The sequence below is a fragment of the Ursus maritimus genome, unplaced genomic scaffold (assembly GCF_017311325.1).
Source record: "Ursus maritimus isolate PB19 unplaced genomic scaffold, ASM1731132v1 scaffold_26, whole genome shotgun sequence".
NCBI lineage: Eukaryota > Metazoa > Chordata > Mammalia > Carnivora > Ursidae > Ursus > Ursus maritimus.
In genome coordinates, this window is record NW_024425119.1 from 35,096,134 (window position 1) to 35,116,236 (window position 20,103).

Below are 20,103 nucleotides of genomic sequence, written 5' to 3' on the forward strand. Positions count from 1 at the left end.
AAAGATAGTGATAGAGAGAAAGATACGAAAAGGAAAATTAGAATCATCTGCCGTTCCACCACTCTTGACTAACCAGAATACAATTTTATTTCTGTATTCTCCCCATTTTGTAAAGTGTTATAAGATAACATGATTTGTTATATGGTTTCCCATCATATAGATACCCTATAATTTATTGAATCCAGTCCGGAAGTTGGAACTAGACATGCCCTTGAGTAGAAGAGGTTGAGGATGGGATGGACTGTGGGACCAGGACCAACTACAGATATTGGGAGGGAAATCCATTCAGGAAGATACTTCATGGTATACAGAGAGCACATGTAATGGTTTCATCAGGACAGGACCCAGGCACAGAGGTATGTGAGCAAGGGACCCAGTTAACCACATCTAGAGGATCAACTGAAACCTGATTCCAGGAACAAGGCAGAGCCTGGTTGTTAAAACTTTGCCAAAGAGTCAGTTATCAGAGTTGGACTAGTAACAAGGTTGACTCGCTATCTGGGTGCTCCATATTGAACTAAAGTTCCCTTCTCACGAGAACGCTATTGGTCCGAAGCCCGAGATAAGACTGGATAGCCAGGAGGGATTAAGTGGCTTCCACTGTGGAGAAGGAAGGTGTGGGGGTAGGAGGGTATTGGAATCCGACAGATCACAGTAGTGTTACCCAAAGGTGATTATCAATGTTTCAGAAGTTAGAGGGATATATGGTGATACAGAGGAGCCAGTCTTCGATTTAGTGCTATTTAACACTTCCATTAAATTGATCAATTAGAGAACAAACCTTGATCACTCAAATGACATTAAATAAAAATAGTAGCTTGCACTTTGGGAAATAAGGTTTTGACGTTATTGTGAAAAACTGGATAAATGATTAAAACCCGGCAGTAGCTTGGCAAAGACAAATGCCCAGAAGTACTTTTAAATAGAAAAACAAATGCTACAAATAAATTATTTCTACTAAATTGCAGACCAAAGGATTGAAAATCTTTATTTTCTGGTTGACCTTTTCTGGAAAACTTATGAGGTATTGATGGAATTTTAAAACTGTGACATTAGCAACTTTATTCTTGCCAGTTTTCAAGTCTCCTGAAATTTACTTGATTTTGTGGACTCCAGTTACATTTAGAACAAGAATAAAATATTTATCAGACTTCTCTTGGTGCTACTTGGCAGGTCCTTTTCAGAATAAGTGTTGTATTTTTTTGGCTACAAGTCAAGGAAAGTGGTTACCATGAAATTATGAAAAAGAAAATTTGGTTTCTCTAGTGTTGGATGGGAAAAGGTCACTAAGCATTACTAATTACTGCTTTTGCTGGTGTTTTAATAAGAACTTTTCTAAGAAATTGAATTTTGAGGACATGAGGTCAATTGAGTACAAGAGAGAATTACTGACTACAGAATAGAGAAAAATACAGATTAGCTGAAAAGACATCAGAATGAGTCATCCCACTTTTCTGAAATGGAAATATCAGTGCAGCAGAAAATTTTATTAGAATGATTTTCATGTGTTACATTAATAATCTGTATTCAATCTCATTTAAAATTGTTATCTTATTTGAAAACTATAATCCATTGAATTTGGCTAGATTTTTTTTTTAGATGAAGACAAGATGAAGGGGTTGTGATAAGGGAACATTTATAGCCTGAGATGTGGGCTTCTCAGGGCCCTGGACATTAGAGAAAGATGTAAAAATGTCTGATTTAAATGCACTTTAAAAGAAGTTTCTGCCAGTGGCCCTTTTTCTTGGAGATTACCCAATGCAAGCGACATTCTTTATCTGGCAGGTCGCCTCAGCTTGGGCCATTTATATGCCTAGCCATGGCTATCTAGTTATCTGACCTCCTGGAACAGAATCCTGCCTGTCCTTTCTAATCTTCCTGCCACCAAGAGTGTTTAATGCTGCCTCAATGACTCCTTTATGTACTCAAATGCCATCATTCTGATGTCTTAACTTTTTTCTCCACAAAATGAAACAAAGCCCAATTCTTTAACTTTGGTCACTATCATATTTAATGATCGTGCCTGCAGAGTCTTGTGTTCTATCTCAATGAATGTGTGGTCATTTTGCCAGATAGTATAATTTAAGAAAAGAAGCACTTTATTTTGGTAAGATCAGTTTGCCTTAGAAACTTGGCATCTTTAGAGACTAAAAATAATTTTTTTTTTAATCTTTTCAAAGTCATGAGATAAACCAGATTCTTCAAGTAGTTCACATAAAGAAATTTTATTTCTTAACAACTTTTTACCTGTAGAATCCTTCCTGATACTAGTGATTTAAATTATTTCATCTTTCAAATGGGAATTTCTTCATACTTGCAACCACGTTGAATGTGAACAGTTGCTTCTTAAGAGATTTGAAAACTGTTCCTTTCCTGTGAATGGAATGAGCATTGAAATTAGGGAAAAATTCATGACTAGACAGTAAGGTATTAGTTTTTTCTAATCCAAACAGTAGAGCCAACTGGGTTTGAATCATAAGGTTCTGTGGACATAGATATGATCTTTGGGTTGCTACTGAGTCTGTAGAACCTGAAGAAAAATCTTTACCCAGTCCAAGGAAATGTTTGCATTTTAGTTCAATCTGCATATGTTCAACTATGCTCAACTTCAGACCTGAAGATCACATGAAGGCATTAGACAGCCTCTAGCATACATGTTTTTTTTTTTTCCAGATTTTTTATTTATTCATTTGAGAGAGAGATCACAGAGGGAGAGTGAGAGGGAGAATCAGATTCCCTGCTGAGCAGGGAGCCCGATATAGGGCTTGATTCCAGAACTCTGGGATCATGACCTGAGCTGAAGGCAGGTGCTTAACTGACTGAGCCACCCAGGTGACCCTCTAGCATAAACGTTAAAATCTATTTTGATATCACCAGTTCTAGAGTCTTCACCGTCCCTTTCATAGGCGAGTCTTTCTCCCAAGGTCTCTGCCAGCTCTCTTGCATCAACAGACCATTTATCACCCCATGTGAATGCCTGGACTTCCATCTCTCCGACCCCCTACCTATCTGAAAGAGAAAGAAAAAACAATTCTACAGCTAATATACTTTGTACCCAACAAAAATAACTTCTTTATATGATCATACTGAGCAGTCTAGTCCCTTCCTGTTCCAGAGTCTTCATTCCAAAATAACATTTGCTCCAACATTTGCATATTAAAAGGTCTTTTTGACTGTGTGTTTTGTCCTTGAGTTTTCTGGTCTCCTAAGTTTTGCAGAGAAAGCTTTGAAATGGCAGGTCCAGCTGAAAGGTGTCAGATGATTTTCTTAGTGCTCAAGCTAGAACACTTGAAAATTCCTTGTTCATTCTTTTATCCCCAGTATGCAGCCATTTGAGTTTTTGAGGCACATAATGGAGGGCTGGTGGGCAATCTTGATGGAGAATGGAGAGCAGAAGATAATCTCCTTTTTCTTCCTGGCAAACCTCATGGATCAAAACTTTCTCCCATTACATTTTCCCCATTATATTACATTAACCGTTAGTCAATTCGCATATGCTTTATAAACCACATGTAATTTTAAATCGTTTCGTTTGTGTGTGTGTAAAGGATAACGTCAGAAAATTGTATCTCTGGGCCCTTCGATTTGTACCATATGTGTGTTAAAAATAACCTGAAGTGTTCAGATTAGAGAAGAATGAAGGCTAATTTGCTCATTTAATTTAGGAACATTATTGAGGCCTGGGACAAGAAGTTCTTTTTCCATGAATTCCTGATCTGGCTCTGGCAAATTCTTGTACTTTATAGAGAAGGAAGTAAACTCAGTGCCCAGCCTATTGACAACATTATTTTTCATTGCCTTTATGTAGATCTTGTACTCCCAAATTCCCAAAATTTTTGTTTTGCTTTTGCTTAGATCAGTGAATCAACATTCATTTCTTAGAATTGTCAAATACCTAGTATCATTACTGTCTACTTTATTTTTATGTTTTGGTTATGATGAGTCTATTCGTTTTTACCAAAATGCTAAACATGGCATTGTATTTTGCTATTAATAGTTTGCTCCTTGTACATTATTTTCTCTATGACATACTTTCTTTTTATTTCTATTTTATTTTTTCTACTTTATTTCTATTAATCTTATTCATAGTTAAGTAAAATACATGTTAGATGAATTGAATTGTTAAAAAAAGATGGTAGAATGGAAACTCCATGAAGGCAGGGATTTTTGTCTATTTTCAGCACTTACAAGAATACTGGGTATATGGTAGGCACTCAATAAATATTTGTTCAATGAATGAGGAAAATAAACTATGATTTTTCCCCAACTTGGTTAATATTATCCTTAAGGTACTGGTGTTTTTATTGTCCTTTCCATGTGATTTTCAATTAATGAGTAGCCTTTAATCTATTTTAAATTCTCTAAGAAAATTAGTCTCATTATTTTACATATATGTTTATTTCTACCAAAATAAACGTCACAGTTTAGGCATCTTTCTATCGTGTTTTTCTACAATGTTTTCGGATGACTTTAAAATTGAGGGCTCTCCTCCAAGGAAGACTTGTCATCGAGATTATTCACAAAAAGTGTCCTAGGCTTTGAAACTTTCCAAAGGAAAAGCTCAAAAAATGTTTTGAGCAACTAGAAACGTTTGAAAAATGAGATACTTTATATAAGCTCCAACTCAGTGGTTCTTAACCTCATCGAGGCCAACAGCCCTTCTGAGAATTTGATATTTATCAAACATCTGATCCTGCCAAATGCACATACCAACATATAACCCATCACATTCACTTTAAGAGATTTATAGGCCCCTGAAAACTCGTTCATGAACTGTCTGTGGTTCTTGGGCTCTGGTTAGGAAACCTGACTTTAAAGTCATACCCACTACACTTTAAATCCTTGAGCTCTGGGTCCAGATCTGATTTATCCTCCACCACAAGAAAGTGCTTTATATTTAATCAATATTGATCAAATGAAACAATGTGTAGTAATAAAAAAGTCATATTGTTTAATATTCCTATTTTGAACTTCTTACTGTCCACATAGTTACATAGGTTAATAAAATTTGTGTTAGGTATCTGTCCTGTCACATTGTGATATAAAGAACCTTACTGTGCCCAAATGGAAGGGAGATAACAGAGTATTTTGATAGAAGGTTGGGGCTATCTGAATGACATTTGTAGGGGAGCCAGACACAAGGGAAAGGAGCAGTAGCAAGTAGAGGTAAATCTGCTCCTGTGTAAGTGTCACTCTGTTTAAACCTAACATCCATTGTTCTCTGTGTTTATGAGTCATTCCAATTATTGCCACTGTGTGACATGTTGCCATTATAGCTCTCACTATATTCTTTTTAGAAAATCAATACAAATTGGATTTATGCAAGCACAGAATCACACAATACACTTTAATAAAAGAATAAAGGAAAATGTTGGCATCTCCTTTTAATTAAGCACTTCGTTCACTTCCATTATGACAAAAGAAAAATAATTATTTGTTTAGAGAAATACAGATGAAAGCAGCAATATTACAAGTGACCGAATATTAATATATCTTGTCAGATAGGACAAAAGGTATCATGGGCTTTCCCATTTATATCAGTGCATTTCAGGAGACTTAATTCTCCTGTATGTTTTTGGGGTGTTAGATACAAATAATCTGAGATGTGAAAGGCAGAAATGTTTTATCCTTTCCTTCTTTTTTCTGGTGTATTCTAGCATAGACAGAGGATCACAGGAGAAGGCTTTGGCCAAATTCAATCAATTAAGTGCAAGCCCTGATCTACAACCTGATGTATAAACCGACGTGTGAGGGAGTGGGGGATGTGGAAGGGGCTTGGGGAGAGGATGGGTTTGGAGGACTTGCTGTTAGGAACATTTATCCATGGAGAACAAATTGAGCGAGTTAGCTCTTCTTCTGCTTTGGTTTTGCTCCTTTCCATCATACTTCCTCCCCCTCTTAGGCCTGCAGGTCTCCAAAGAATCTTAGTGCCAGTGACCACTCCTCATTCTCCCTCTGGATTGTGATCACATTTTGTTCTTCCTTATCTGTGCTCCAAGTCTAATGTAGTGATTGGATGAACTAATTCCTTCATTTCACAAATAATTGTAGTGCTCCTACTGAGTGCCAAGTACTGTGCTAGGAATTCAGTGGAGAACAAAACAGACACAGTTCCTGTCATTGGAGAAAGAAGGAGAGAAGCGAAAAATCCAGTAGGATTTATCGAGTATATAGTGTCCTCATATTGAGGAGGAGGTGAGGGTAAGGAAAGATTTTTTTTTTTAAGATGGGAAGAGATGACCATACTTCACTGTTGCTGCCGCTGACATTGCCCCTCTCTTTCCCCCAACTCTATGATAACTAAACACTCCTGTTTGATCTAGAAAAGACTGCTATGGCCATTATGGTAAAAAATGGTGGGAAAAGGGTAAGGACTGGGTAAGAAAGAAGGGGAGGATAAATTTGTAGCCACGCTGACTTGTTTCCTCTCCGCAGGTGTATTTTGGCAACCTGATAATGCTCGTCTCTATGGCCGTCAGAAGAGAGGGAGCTTGGAGGGAAGAAAGTGCAAGGGAGAGAGGGGAGAGATTCCCTTTTCCAACACTTTGCTCTTCACTGCAAAATGTTTTCAGTGATTTCATGCCAACCTCTTTGTTTTCTTTAAAAAAAATACTGCTTAATTATTAAGCTAAGAAAAGAATGTTGTGTAGAGTTTAGAAAATGTGGTAAGGTTCAAAAAAGAAAAGCTCTCTTGTAAGCCCACTGCCTTGAGACCACCGCTGTTAATATTTTGATGTCTTCATATAAAATGTATTTCTAAAATGTGAACTTACACTCTCCATTTGGTATTTACTATGATTCTTCACCCTCCAGGTCATTAAGTATCATTTTTAAATATATCTTAATGGCTGCATGATTTTATCACTGTATTGTACCATGATATTTGGTTGAACATTTAGGATGTTCCTAGGATTCTGCCTTTATCTTGCTGTCTGCATCACTCTAATATGAACATCTTAGTCTGTAAATCTTTCTGTAGTGTCAGAAAGACAAATATGGTCAACTCTCATTGAGTTACTACTGCCAGAATATGCAACCGCTGGGTCTAGATGGTGCTCAAGATCTCCTAAGCTCCTGGGGTGAAAAAAATAAACAATTATCTCTTGCAACTTTTCTACTCTATTACTGGACTCATCTATTTCCTAGCATTGAAGGGGCTAACTCACGAGCCACGTAGATTTACTGACAGAGCCTCTGGCTCTTTCTGATTTCTTGTTGGCCTGAAGTAGATCTAAACTGCTTCTTTGATGTTACAATCTCAATGTTAGAGCCTGCCCCCCACTGCTGCTCCTCCCGCGGGTCCATCCTTCTCTCCTGTGACCATTAGATACATAGAGCATGTTTAGATTACCTGAAATCCTTTAGTTAAGAACATTTGTGCCCAGTTATAGAGTAATGAGTTGCATGCAGAGATCAAATCTGATTTATTCATATGGAGATAAAATAATAATAACTCACCTTGAGTGCATAACGTGTCAGTCTCTTGAGTAAGCGATTTATATAAATCACAATGTAATCCTGACAACAATCCTATGACATGGTAATGTTATTACCCTCATTTGACAGATAAAAACCCAGGCAAGGAAGGGCTGCATAGCTGGCTCTAGGTCACCCCAATAGGCAGTGGTTAAACCAAGATACAACCGTAGTTGTCTGTCTCCTGAGCCCTCACCCTTACTCATGATGCGTATCATAAACATATGGGCATAGTCGTTAACTTAATTCCTTTTTCTTTTTATGTTTCTGGGCTAACATAAAACCAGGAAGCTTTGTAATTCTTACCTGAATTTTCAAACCAATTTTTTAATTTATTTCTAATGTTAGGTTTCTTTTGATTTTTTTATCAGGCAGAGAGCAAAGATGAGGATTTATAAACTCATAGAATGTTGGAGCTGGAGTAATCTCAGTGATGCCCTTGTCCTATCATTTAGTTGTGTAGACTTAGGTTGTAATTTTAGACCTTGCCTGGATGAGGTTGATTTAGATTTCTCTTCTGATCTCTATTCCAGTTGCCTCGTCAGTGGCAATGAGTCATCCACACCAGTCTGTGAGATTGATATCTTTATGTTCTTCTCTGGTGAATAGGGGGATCCTTCAGTTTCTATTTCTGCCCCTTCAGAATACTCTTATCATCAAGGACAGAGCCTGTGCTAGAGCATAACTGTCAGACACACTCACACTATTTGACGAAAATATTGCCTACATGCTGCTGTAGGACTCTGAGCACAGTGCTGTGATTATGGCTGGTACGAGGGACATCATTCTGCCGGAACGTTTCCTTCCTTCCTTCCTTCCTTCCTTCCTTCCTTCCTTCCTTCCTCCCTCCTTTCTTCCTTCCTTCCTTCCTTCCTTCCTTCCTTCCTTCCTTCCTTCTTCCTTCCTCCCTCCTTCCTTCCTTCCTTCCTCCCTCCTTTCTTCCTTCCTTCCTTCCTTCCTTCCTTCCTTCCTTCCTTCCTTCCTCCTTTCTTCCTTCCTTCCTTCCTTCCTTCCTTCCTTCCTTCCTTCCTTCCTTCCTTCCTTCCTCCCTCCTTTCTTCCTTCCTTCCTTCCTTCCTTCCTTCCTTCCTTCCTTCTTCCTTCCTTCCTTCCTTCCTTCCTTCCTTCCTTCCTTCCTTCCTTCCTTCCTTCCTTCCCTCCTTTCTTCCTTCCTTCCTTCCTTCCTTCCTTCCTTCCTTCCTTCTTCCTTCCTTCCTCCCTCCCTCCCTCCTTCCTTCCTTCCTTCCTTCCTTCCTTCCTCCTTCCTTCCTTCCTTCCTTCCTTCCTTCCTCCTTTCTTTCTTTCTTTCTTTCTTTCTTTCTTTCTTTCTTTCTTTCTCTCATAATTAGTGACAGCGTCCTTTTTGGGTATGCCTGCTCTGTCTGGTCCGATTTTTTGTTCCATTTGTAGAACATTGCTTGCAGGGATGTTGAATACTTCTTTTTTTTTTTTTACCTCTTTTTAAACTTGTCACCAAGTTGTTACAGAGGTTAACAGCTAAGTTTTTCAGTGTCAGCCTCACCTGAAAATTAATCACTGCCTAAACCAAAGGTTATTTCACCAGGTTAATCCCTTTAGACAGCTTTGTATAACTTGGCAGTTCATTAGTTAATTGGAAACTACTTCTGATTTTATTTTTTGAGGTAAATGCTTTATGGGCTCTAGACATTTTCTTTGGCATTTTTTTCCTTTCCTTTCTTTTCCTTTTTTTTTTTCAGGATCCTATTTATTTATATATTTATTTAAAACATGAGCAGGGGGAGGGGCAGAGGAAGAGGGAGAGAGAATCTCCAGTGGACTCCACGCTCAGTGTGGAGCCCGACGTGGGGCTCAATCCCATGACCCTGAGACCATGACCTGAGATGAAACCAAAAGTCCAATGCTCAACCAACTGAGCCACCCAGGTGACCCCCCTCTTTCCTTCTTTTTTAAAAACTAATTTGATGCTTGCCTGATACAAGTGGGTCCTGTTGGTTTTGGCTCGATGCCTGCCATCGAACACTGAGAGTAATCCTGCCTTCTATACTGAGTTCCATCACTGTCTGCAGTACCCAACACTCAAAACCACTTTAACTCTTTCACCATGCTTCTGAAAGCACTTCTTCAGTCACAATTGACCACCTGCACATCAAATCCTTTTTTCTTTCATTCTGTTTAGCTGTTGTTCCTCTGGATACTGCTAAACTTTTCTTTGATATTTTCCTGTTTGATTTCCATGATGAACATTATTTACTGTATCTCTTTGCCTTTTTTTTTTTTTTGGTCTTTTTTACTAGTTCTTTAACTTCCACTTTCCTACAAGTATTAAGTGAACTGTATGAGATGGCTGCTTCTATCATTCAAAAATTGCAGTGTGTGTCTCTAGCCCCCTTTATTCCCTTCTTCTCTTGCTTTATGCTCTCTTTTGTTGACTTTACTAACTCTCAAGATTTCACTGATTACCTCTGGGCTGATGCAGGCAAATTTATATCTCCAGGTCCATTATATCACTCATAATATTCCATGTCTTCTAGGATCTCTCCATTCTGATATTTCACTGGAACTCTAGATTCAGTCTCATAGTCCTTCCTCCATAGCATCCCTTCACCCCAGCAGTCAATCTCTGCCTCTTCCTCTTTTCTTTTGCTGCCATTACTGTTGACCAGTTTCCTGAGCATGAAACTGAAGCTGTTTTTGACTTCTCCCTCCCTTATACTCAACAGGCTATCAGTTACCAAATTGTATAGATTTTATCCTTTAAATGTCCTTCCCCCCCTTTTTATCATGCCAGTTTAAACCTAGACCATTTAAACCATTGTGCTATTTTAGCAGCATTTACAGGTTCATTCTTTACAATGTAGACAACTTTGTGTAAGTTTATTTTCTTTTTAAAAAAGATTTATTTATTAATTTATTTGAGAGAGAGCAAGAGAGCGAGTGCATGAGTGGGGGGAGGGACAGAGGGAGAGAATCTTCAAGCAGACTCCCTTGCTGAGTGTGGAGCCCCACGCGGGACTGGATCCCACAACCCATGAGATCATGACCAAGAGTTGGATGCTGAACCCACTGAGTCACCCAGGCGCCCGTGTGTAAGTTTATTTTCTAAAGCATGATTCAGAGAGTGCCTCTTCTCTGCTAGGAAACCCGATTATTCACTGTGTTCAAAATTAAGTATAATACTTAGCCAGATATTTGAGGTATTCCACATTCTCATCCCTAACTTTCTGCTTTTTATTCCGGTACTCTGCTCCCCATATCTTACACTTCAGTTACGCTGTTGCATTTTGTTAATTCTTTTTTTTTTTTTTTTAAAGATTTTATTTATTTATTCGACAGAGACAGAGACAGCCAGCGAGAGAGGGAACACAAGCAGGGGGAGTGGGAGAGGAAGAAGCAGGCTCTCAGCGAGGAGCCTGATGTGGGGCTCGATCCCATAACGCTGGGATCACGCCCTGAGCTGAAGGCAGACGCTTAACCGCTGTGCCACCCAGGCGCCCCGCATTTTGTTAATTCTTGATCAATATCGTGTTTTCTACATCTACACTGTTACTCAAGTTGTCCTTCGTAACTGGAGTCTTTGGCTCCATTTATAATAAAACTGCCCATATTTTCGTCTTTTAATAATACCTTTATTGATTCTCTTAAAATGATCTAATCTTTCCTCCTTTGAACCCTGTAGCATTTCCTGGTTTTTCTGTGGCATTTTTCTTACCGAGCTCTGTATTATTTATATTTGTTGGTCAGTCTGTCTGTCTATCTACCTATCTATCTTTCTCTATCTACCCACCCCTACCTCTCTACGCTACCTCTAGCCTAACTTCAAAAATGTAGACACATGATTTTCTTTCTGATCATTTTCCTCCAGACATGCATGTACTCAGACAGAGAAGGTAATCAATAAAAATGTTGAATGGATGGATGAACGTGTTTTGCTCATTTTCCAGTGCTTGCTTTCCTTTACATAGTATTCCTTATATTAAAAAATATTGCTTTGTGGAAAGAAAAAAAAAGATTTGGAATCTGATAGAGTTAGGTTTAGATCCTAGCTCTCTGATTTAGTAGATATGTGACTTTGGACAAACTATGTAACTCTCTGAGCTTCTACTTTCTCATCTACAAAATAAGGACAATCATACCTAGTGCTTAGTGCAACATGTGAATGAGATTTCTGTGAAAGACTTTGGCAAAGATGAGGAGTCAGTAAAAGTTTTATTTTTTTTTTATTAGTTCTTTTTTCCATTCATTCTTCCTTTCCTCCCTCTATTCTCATGTATTAAATTTCCTGTACAACTCAGGTGTTAATTGTATTTTGTTTGAATGTTATTTACTTTTTGCTTCTGTGTCTCTCGTTTCCCCAACTAAATATCAAATTCTTTGAGAGAAGGAGTAGTTCTTATGTTCACAACAGCAGTTAAAGTTAGGCTGTACATACAGAGTCACTTCACAAACACTCATTGAATGCATGAGTTCCACCCTTGTGCTTGGTCGCCATTCTATATAGGCTGCATCTCCATCTCTGCTTCTATTTGGCTGCTTCCCTCTTGTTGTTACCAGGTCCCCCAGATGCCTACTCTCCTGCTCACCGTGCCTTTTCTTCTTCAACTCTACTGTAGATAGTTCTAAATCTTTCTTTCTCCGGATTTCTAACATTTAGAGCACCTCTTGTCAGCAGGACCAGAAAAAAGTGCAATAGAATCTGTTGGATTTAACTAGTAAGCCAAATATGTCTCATAAACTTTTGTTTCTTTCAACACACTTGCCTAGTTTATCCTTTTCTTTGGTATTAGAGGGAAGCGTGCATGCAATGAATGCTCTTGATGAGAAGGGACATAAATTTAGAGATTGGAGCAGTAACTTAATTGTCTGGAAAGGTTAATTATGAATTCCAATTATTTCTAACTCTTTGTTGGAACTTAAGGACATATTAGAAAATAAGGCATCCCTGAAGCCTTCCTGATAGTGATGGAAAATAGACAGTGCTCTGGATGTGAAATTAACATGCAGGCAAATCTAGCCCTTATTTGTGCTTTTGGTTTAATTACACTTAACGACATAAATGTGTGGTTTTGTAAGGCAAAGACATTACAACAGAGTGATAAATGTGGTGAATTTATGTTACCATGGTATTCTCTTATTACTGTGTTCTACTTGGTCTATAAATCACCTTTGCATTGAGGTTTTCTTGGTCAGGCCATGTTAACCTTACCTTTGCCTCATTTCTTTGAATCTTTTTATTGTAACTTCAAATAATCTAGGTAGTTTGCATGAGTATAAAAGTGTCTGGGTGCAACATGAAAGTGTCTGGATGGGTGTATTTTGTCTTTTTGTGGAATGTTCGGTTATTCTCATCACTGATGTTTTTAAGTCTTGGGGAGGACCAATAAGAACATCTCTCTTCTCTGCACAAGTTCTACATAAATAAAGAAATACGAAGTTTATGGAGACCAAAATATTATCTCTATTCTGAAAGACTACGTACTGGAGAATGTGGCTTGTATCTGCAGGCAGGGGGACTCCTTAGTACTAAAATCCACAATTAAATGGCTTCCTCAGACTCAGGCAATACTGCTCTGACATACGTCCGCTGGAGGAGCAGAACGGAATTTGGTGTGCTCTCCAGGAGAGACTTGATCTCTAGAGAAAAAGTGCTAAGCTACACAAAGTCACTTCTCCCCTGTAAGAGGAGACAGGTTAGGAATGACATAACTGATGGGGCATTCCCTACCTTCCGAAAGGAAACAACCCGGACTAAGGAATAGCCATCCCCCCAGCAGTGTTAATCCTCTTGTGATAATCTGATCATTAGAAAAATGGTATGATTAGTTGTAATGGATTTATCCCAACATATTTAATACAAGGAATAGTTGAGATTTCAGTTAATGCTTTGTATTTAGCAGCTATCTAAAAATGTTTTTCTTCCCATGTATTTGTTGTGCAAGCTAGGGTGGCACCTGGCCACACATTGGCAATTTTACAAATATGACACTGATCTCCCATGTGCCGCTGCAGTAGGTATCACTGTTTTACCTTATGTGTTAATGATAAACCATGGTAGCATCTAGCCTGTTACAATATCAGTATTCCTCACCACCAACACATCGTAAGTTATGACTTCCCCCAGGCACTGGCAAATAACTATTTCTAAAACTGTACAAGAGACTAATCCAAATGAGATTATATTTGGAATGATTTTCCTACTAATCTCTCTGAAGTTGCTGGTTTGCATACTTGATTAAATAAAAATTTGTAAGTTTTCTGTCATAATTTCAAGTTAATATACTATAAAAATAGTCAATCTCATTTTGCATAGTAGTGTAACTGCATTGAGGACAGATAGATCTTTGAATTAAAAGTATTGAGAAATATACCAATATTCTAACCACAGATTTTTCACTTTCATCACAGAAAAGTAAACATCAGTAATATTCAACAGTGATTAAGTCATAGATACAGTTGTGATGTTTAGGATGGGAAAACAATTTACACTATATAAATATTAAATATTATATTATTAGCAATCGAGGGGTGCCTGAGTGGCTCAGTTGGTTAAGTATCCGACTCTTGATTTCAGCTCAGGTCATGATCTCAGGGTTGTAAGATGGAGCCTCACATCAGGCTCTGTGCTGGGCTAGGAGCCTGCTTAAGATTGTTTCTCTCCCTCTGCCCTTACCCCACACCTCTCTCACTCTATCTCTCTTCCTCGCAAATAAATAAATAAATGCCATTGAAGTTTAGAATAATGGCTATGTTATGTTATTCTTTAATGAAACACTTATAATACAGTCTAGAACACCATAACACTATGTAAGTGTATTTTATTTTATTTTTTAAAAGCTTTTATTTATTTATTTGAGAGAGAGAGAGTGCATGCACAAGCATGGGGAGGGACAGAGAGAGGGGCGGAAGCATGCTCTTGCTGAGTAGGGAGCCCAACTCAGGGTTCCATCCCAGTACCTCAGCATCACAGCCTGAGCTGAAGGCAGATGCTTAACCAACCGAGGCACCCAGGCACCCTATAAGTGTCTTTTAAATAAGAACTAAATAAAATAGTGGATTTGGTAAGAGTAGAAATTCAAGCAAAAATGGTACCATGGATTCTAATGGGTTGTATATTTTTATCTCTTTTCTGTAAATGCAGTTTGTTGGCTATCCAGAGTGTGGTGTGGTGCTTATTTGTTTTGCTTGTTTATTCTTTCTATATCTGAGATAAGTTATAAATTTTAGTAGATTAAAACTCAGAAGCAATATTGCCAGCATGCTTACAGATGTAAGAACTCTAATATCTAAATTACAAGGCACTGCTATTCATTTAGTTTGCATAGACACCAATCATCTAAAAAAACCTGCCGTATATATTGTTTTATCAGTAATATAGGCATCAAAACTGTGACTAAAATGACATAAAATATGGTGAAAAATATGACACATTGTGTGAATTATAGTAGAGATCAAAAGAAAATATCATTAGTGACATTTACTACACAAAGGTTGCCCTTTGAAATTATTCAATTATTTCATGCTATGAAAGGTAATTTTCACAAAGGTTCTTTTGCCCTGTCATCATGTCAAACATTTTATTAAGGTAAAGCAAGTGTTTATAGTATGAATATTTTACTTTTATTTCTATTTTGTGGTCTCAGATCTTTCCTCATAAAATCATATATCATGTTAGATTTTGTTATTTCCATGACTCAGATTCTAAAGTGGCTCCTGTTGGCCTTCAGAATAATTATAGAGCCTAGAGTTATTTATTGCTATTTAAAAAATTATCCAAAATTCAGGGGCTTAAAACAAGAATAAGTATTTGTGATCTCACATAGTTTTTCTGGGTGAGCAATTTGGAAGCAGCTTAGGTAGTTCTGCCTTGGGATCTCTCATGAGGTTAATGTCAATATATCAGGTAGGGCTACAGTCATGTGAAGACTTAACCAAAAGGTTCTCTTCCAAGATGGCTCTCTCAAAGGGGACGGCAAGTTGGTGCTAGATGTTCGCTGGAGCCCTCAATTCCTCACCATATAGATTTTTCCATAGAGCAACTTAATTGCTCCAAGACATGACAGCTGATTTCCCCCAGATGGGCAATTCAAGAGAGAGACCATACTGGTCTGGAGACAGACCAAGACCTGGCCATGGAAGTCACTCGTTGTCACTTCAGCCATATTTTATTGGTCATGTAGACCAATTATAATTCATTGTGGAAGGATACTACACGTGGGATTACTAGCAAGAGGTGAAACTCAGTGGGGCCATCTTGGAGATTGGTGACCATACTTCATAAATGTTTATTTTGGTTAAAAGTATTGAATTGAGTTAGAGGGCCACATTTATCTGCATAACTCAATGTCACTGTTTCTTGTCATACCTGTAATTTCTAGCCTTCTTTAAAAATCTCAAACACTTGCTTCTGGTGGTCCCCAGGGGAATATCATATAGACTGATGAATTAATCTGTTATATTCTGTTGTAACACCCTCTTTTGGTGTCCACTGCCACTGTTGGTGGGGGAGGGTGCTATTTAAGGCTGGTGTCTCATCACGGCTACAGCTTCAAGATTTCATCTACTCAATGTTGAGATCCATGCCAATGGTAAGGTTTCCCAGTGCTTCCAAATTTGTAAGTTCTTAAGCTACTAAAATAATAATGAAGTCTATGAAATCATTCTTATTTCAGATATGCACTTATTTTCACCTAAAAATGGAAAAAAGTCTTTTTTGCACCTCTGAATTATATATTTTATTCCTGAAAATACCCAAAGAATATGTTCCTATGGCTTGTAGGGCTTAAAACCTGGATCCATGGGCTGAGCTTCACCATGATATGTATCATGTGCTTTAGATACAATACTGTTTTCCTATTTTATTTTATGCCCAGCCAGGATACCTCAAGAAAACAAATTATTGAAAATATTGGAAATTTTTTCTTTCAATTCATCAGACCCGTCTGAATCCCATCTTTAGGCTCAAACCAGCCACCTGCCATGTATGCATAACACAGCACATGTTAAACACATGTATCCCCAGTACATTTAGCAGCTATGTAAATAATAGGTGTTGAAAAGATAACGGAGTTAGAAAATTGTCAATCTATAGACTCATTAAATGTATGTTTATAAAGATATATCTAGACCTTGGTTTATATATGTTAGATTTACTCAGTGCAAGCATGTCAAGGAACCTTTGCTACTTCAGTTCAAAATTGGCAGTGTGAAGTTCTTACCAAAACTCGGTAGAAGCTCCCAGGGAGCTTTAGTCTTTAAACACTTATTGGCATATCTCTCTCATTTATGAATAATTCTTTTTTTCCAACATCTTATGTAAAGCGCTATATAACTTGATTCAACACTCTTTTCCCCACTTCCAGTTGGATTGCTTCTTCCAAACTCTTCTCATAGAGAAATTGAGGAACTGCAGTGCTTAAGTTGTTCTGAGAAATGTTTTCATAAGCTATGAAATTCAGGGTGAGAAAAAAATGAATCACATCTGAATTTCACGTTCAAATTAACATAATTCTAGTACTTTTTAGTGTCTTCCTTTTTCTTCATTAGTCTAGTCAATGATTTGTCTGCTTTATACAAAAAATGTTTTTACTTTGTTTATAGTCTATATTTTATTTTTGCCTTCAATTCATTTTTTTTGCTTTTATCATCTTTCTTTTGCATTCTGTGAGTTTACTCTCTTGTTCCTTTTCTTCTTAAGTTTGATATTTCCTTATATCCAGTCTTTGTTTTGTAGTAGCAATGGAAGTAGCAAGCAGTTTTTTTTTTAGGTGGGGGAGGCTGATTGAATTTTGTTCACTATTTATTCCTTTCATCTTTCTATCCGTCCTATACACCTCCATTTAGGGTATAAGTCATGCATTCAAAGGCCACTCTTTTAGTAGCTACCCTTGCAATTTTACTGTGCATATTTAAAAATTAAGCAAGTTTCCAGCTAACCAGTGTCTTAATTACCTCCCAAATGATGAAAGTTCCTTAGAACATTTTAACTAGATCAACCTCTTCTTACTTATATGAACTTATTGTTCAGTATTCTAGTTCTTTTTTTTAACCCACAAAGTAGACATTAACATTTTTATTATTTTATACAAATGATATTGGTTTAGATTTGATAATGTTGATCAATTTCTTTTCTCACCATTCCTTTTTGTCTCAGGTATTTCTACAGAGGTCATTTCTGGAATCAGGTTTATTTTCTTTGAAGTGCAACCTTTAGAAGGTTTTTAAATAAAGGTATATAGGATGTACTCTCTTAATTTTTATGCTTTAAAAATTTTTTAAATCTTTGTGACAGTTGTCTTTTAAGTGGAATATTTAGTCCACTTTCACTTATTAATTACCAATATATTTGTGTTTGAATCTAGCATTTTGTTATGTGCTAGCTTTTGGTTTGTCTTACCTTTCCTCAGTTCTTTTTTCCTCCTCTTTGCTTTCCTTTGGATAAATTAAATAATTTTATATTTTATTTTTTTTCTTATTCTATTACTTTGTTAGTTATGCATATTTTTATTCTTTTAGTGCTTATTCTGGAAAGTAAAACACAAATAATTGACTTACTAGTGTTTATCTTTAATTAATATTGCCAACACTTTACAAGAACTTTACAGCTTTTAACTCCATTTACCTTTTTCTGTCTTTTGACTTACTTTTGTCATAAACTCAAATCCCACATGTGTTTTAAATCCTAAAAGATAGTAGTATTGTTATTTTAATTTTAAGTAACTGTATGGAGATGTAATTGACATACTGCACATATTTAACTGTATAGTTTTATAAACTTTGACATATGTACCCATCTGTGAAACTGTGGCCACAATCAAGATAAAAGTTTCTTCATGAGCTTTGGTAATACCTTTCTCCCAGCCCTTCACACCTTTAGGCAATTAGTGTTCTGTTTAGTTTGCATTTTCTAGAAATTTATATAAATGGAATCACATAGTATGTACATATGTAACTGCTATTAAATCTATGATTATTAATTTCAGTCATTATTTTTCAGATCTGGATATTCGAGTTGATTTTCAAAGATACCTTCCAGTTCCTTGGTAAAATTCATAATATTTTCATCTATTTTCTGGAGCATGTTGATTACAGTTATTTTGACTTCTATGTCTTAGAACTCTAATATGTGCATCATCAATGAGTCTGTCTATATTGTCTTTTTTTTCTCTTGATTTTCAGTAATTTTTCTTGTCTCCTTTCCTTGTGTGCCTATTATTTTTAACTTGAATATCAGAGATAATATGTGAAGAACTTTAGAGGTCTGTGATGATCTTCCCTAGGGAAAATTTAATTTTCACCTGGTAAGCGGATAGAAACTGGGCTTTAGGCTTTCTTCAGGTTGGTCTGTTTCTGGCTTGTCCTTACTTCTATGATATAGTCCTTCATGTGTCACAACTGACACCCTGGACTTTGCTCAGAGTTCTTCTACTTTGGTGTATCCTGAATTCCAATTTTTGTTTCCTGAGCATCATGAGACTGTTAAATCTGAGCTTAGCTTTTTTCTCTTACCAGCTGTTCTTTGCTTGGTTTTACCTCTCACCTACATAGTTTAGGTGTCACCAAATGCTCTGTGAGAAATTGTATTAGATGTTTGGGCTCACTTTTTGGGTTTCCCTTTTTCTGATATTTTGATTCCTCATATCCTGGTTGCATTGGGATCCCTGAACTGCAATTTCTGTCTCTCTGACCCACTCAGACTGCCTCAAACTCTAGGTCACAGTTTTCCATGTGGTCCCTGTGTCCCACACTGAAAATCAGCAAATCTTCCAAGGGGAAAAAGCAGCTTATTTTAAGTGTATTTTTCTTGTTTTCAGGGATCTTGACCCTTTAAATCTTTGCTGCCTTGTTTGCTCTTTGATGCCTTCAAACAGTTGCCTTCATTATGATGGATGTTTGCACTAAGAACAAAACTCTAGATTGATGGTACTTTTAAGCACTGTTTTATGACATCCTTTGTTACTTTTGGGAAGTATTCTGTCAGTATAAATGTTACTTTGAAGTAATCTGACTTCTCTGTCTGATTTTAAGATCTTTTCTTTATCTTTTAACAAAAGAAGGCCTACAGTTACTCCAACTTACTTCTGAAGAGAGAGTTTCCTGGCTTCAATGCAGGAAGAAGGACATCAGGCAGAGGCTGGCGTCTCTGTGAGTTGAGGAGACAGAGTTGGGTGTGTGGAGAGGCTGAGACAGTTAGAACTCATAGGGAAGGTACTGGAGAGGAGAGCAGAGCACAGAGAAGTAATTCCAGAGATCAGCAGATACCCTTCAGTCTTTAAGTGATGTGTGATCAGCACATGCATGTAAAGGAACCACCATAGTGAGAGAAAGAACTACTCAAAAGGAGCATGGAAAAAAGTCCTTGGTGTTCACACAGGCCCTGGGATAGTTTGTGTGTCTACCAGGCAGAGAAGAAAAACCTTGCCATTTATGGTGAATACACAGAGGTGGGGTAGTAGGGCTAAATTAGCCCTAGACTAGAGGCTTTTCTGATGCTGTCTAAACAGGGCACTATTTTATATGAGTCCATTTTCTCTCCTTCCTTAGTATATCAGCTAGCATTTAAAAAAAAAATCTTTATTTAGTGGTTGCCCTAGAGCTTGCAGTGTATATTTATAACTAATTCAGTCCACTTTCAAATAACACAATACTACTT

The 20,103-nt window shown here is 37.2% G+C and overlaps 1 protein-coding gene across 6 annotated transcripts in view; it reads left to right on the forward strand.

Moving 5' to 3' along the window:
• Positions 1-20,103, forward strand: part of TMEM117 (transmembrane protein 117) — a 501,176-nt gene that overhangs the window by 63,791 nt on the left and 417,282 nt on the right. For 2 of the 6 annotated variants that reach the window (XM_040642356.1, XM_008704474.2), the window contains one exon: positions 18,448-18,493. The exons of the other annotated variants lie outside the window; for them this stretch is intronic. In XM_040642356.1, the coding sequence (XP_040498290.1) occupies positions 18,448-18,493 (46 nt within the window). The remainder of the gene's footprint in view (positions 1-18,447; positions 18,494-20,103) is intronic. 6 annotated transcript variants of the gene reach the window in all.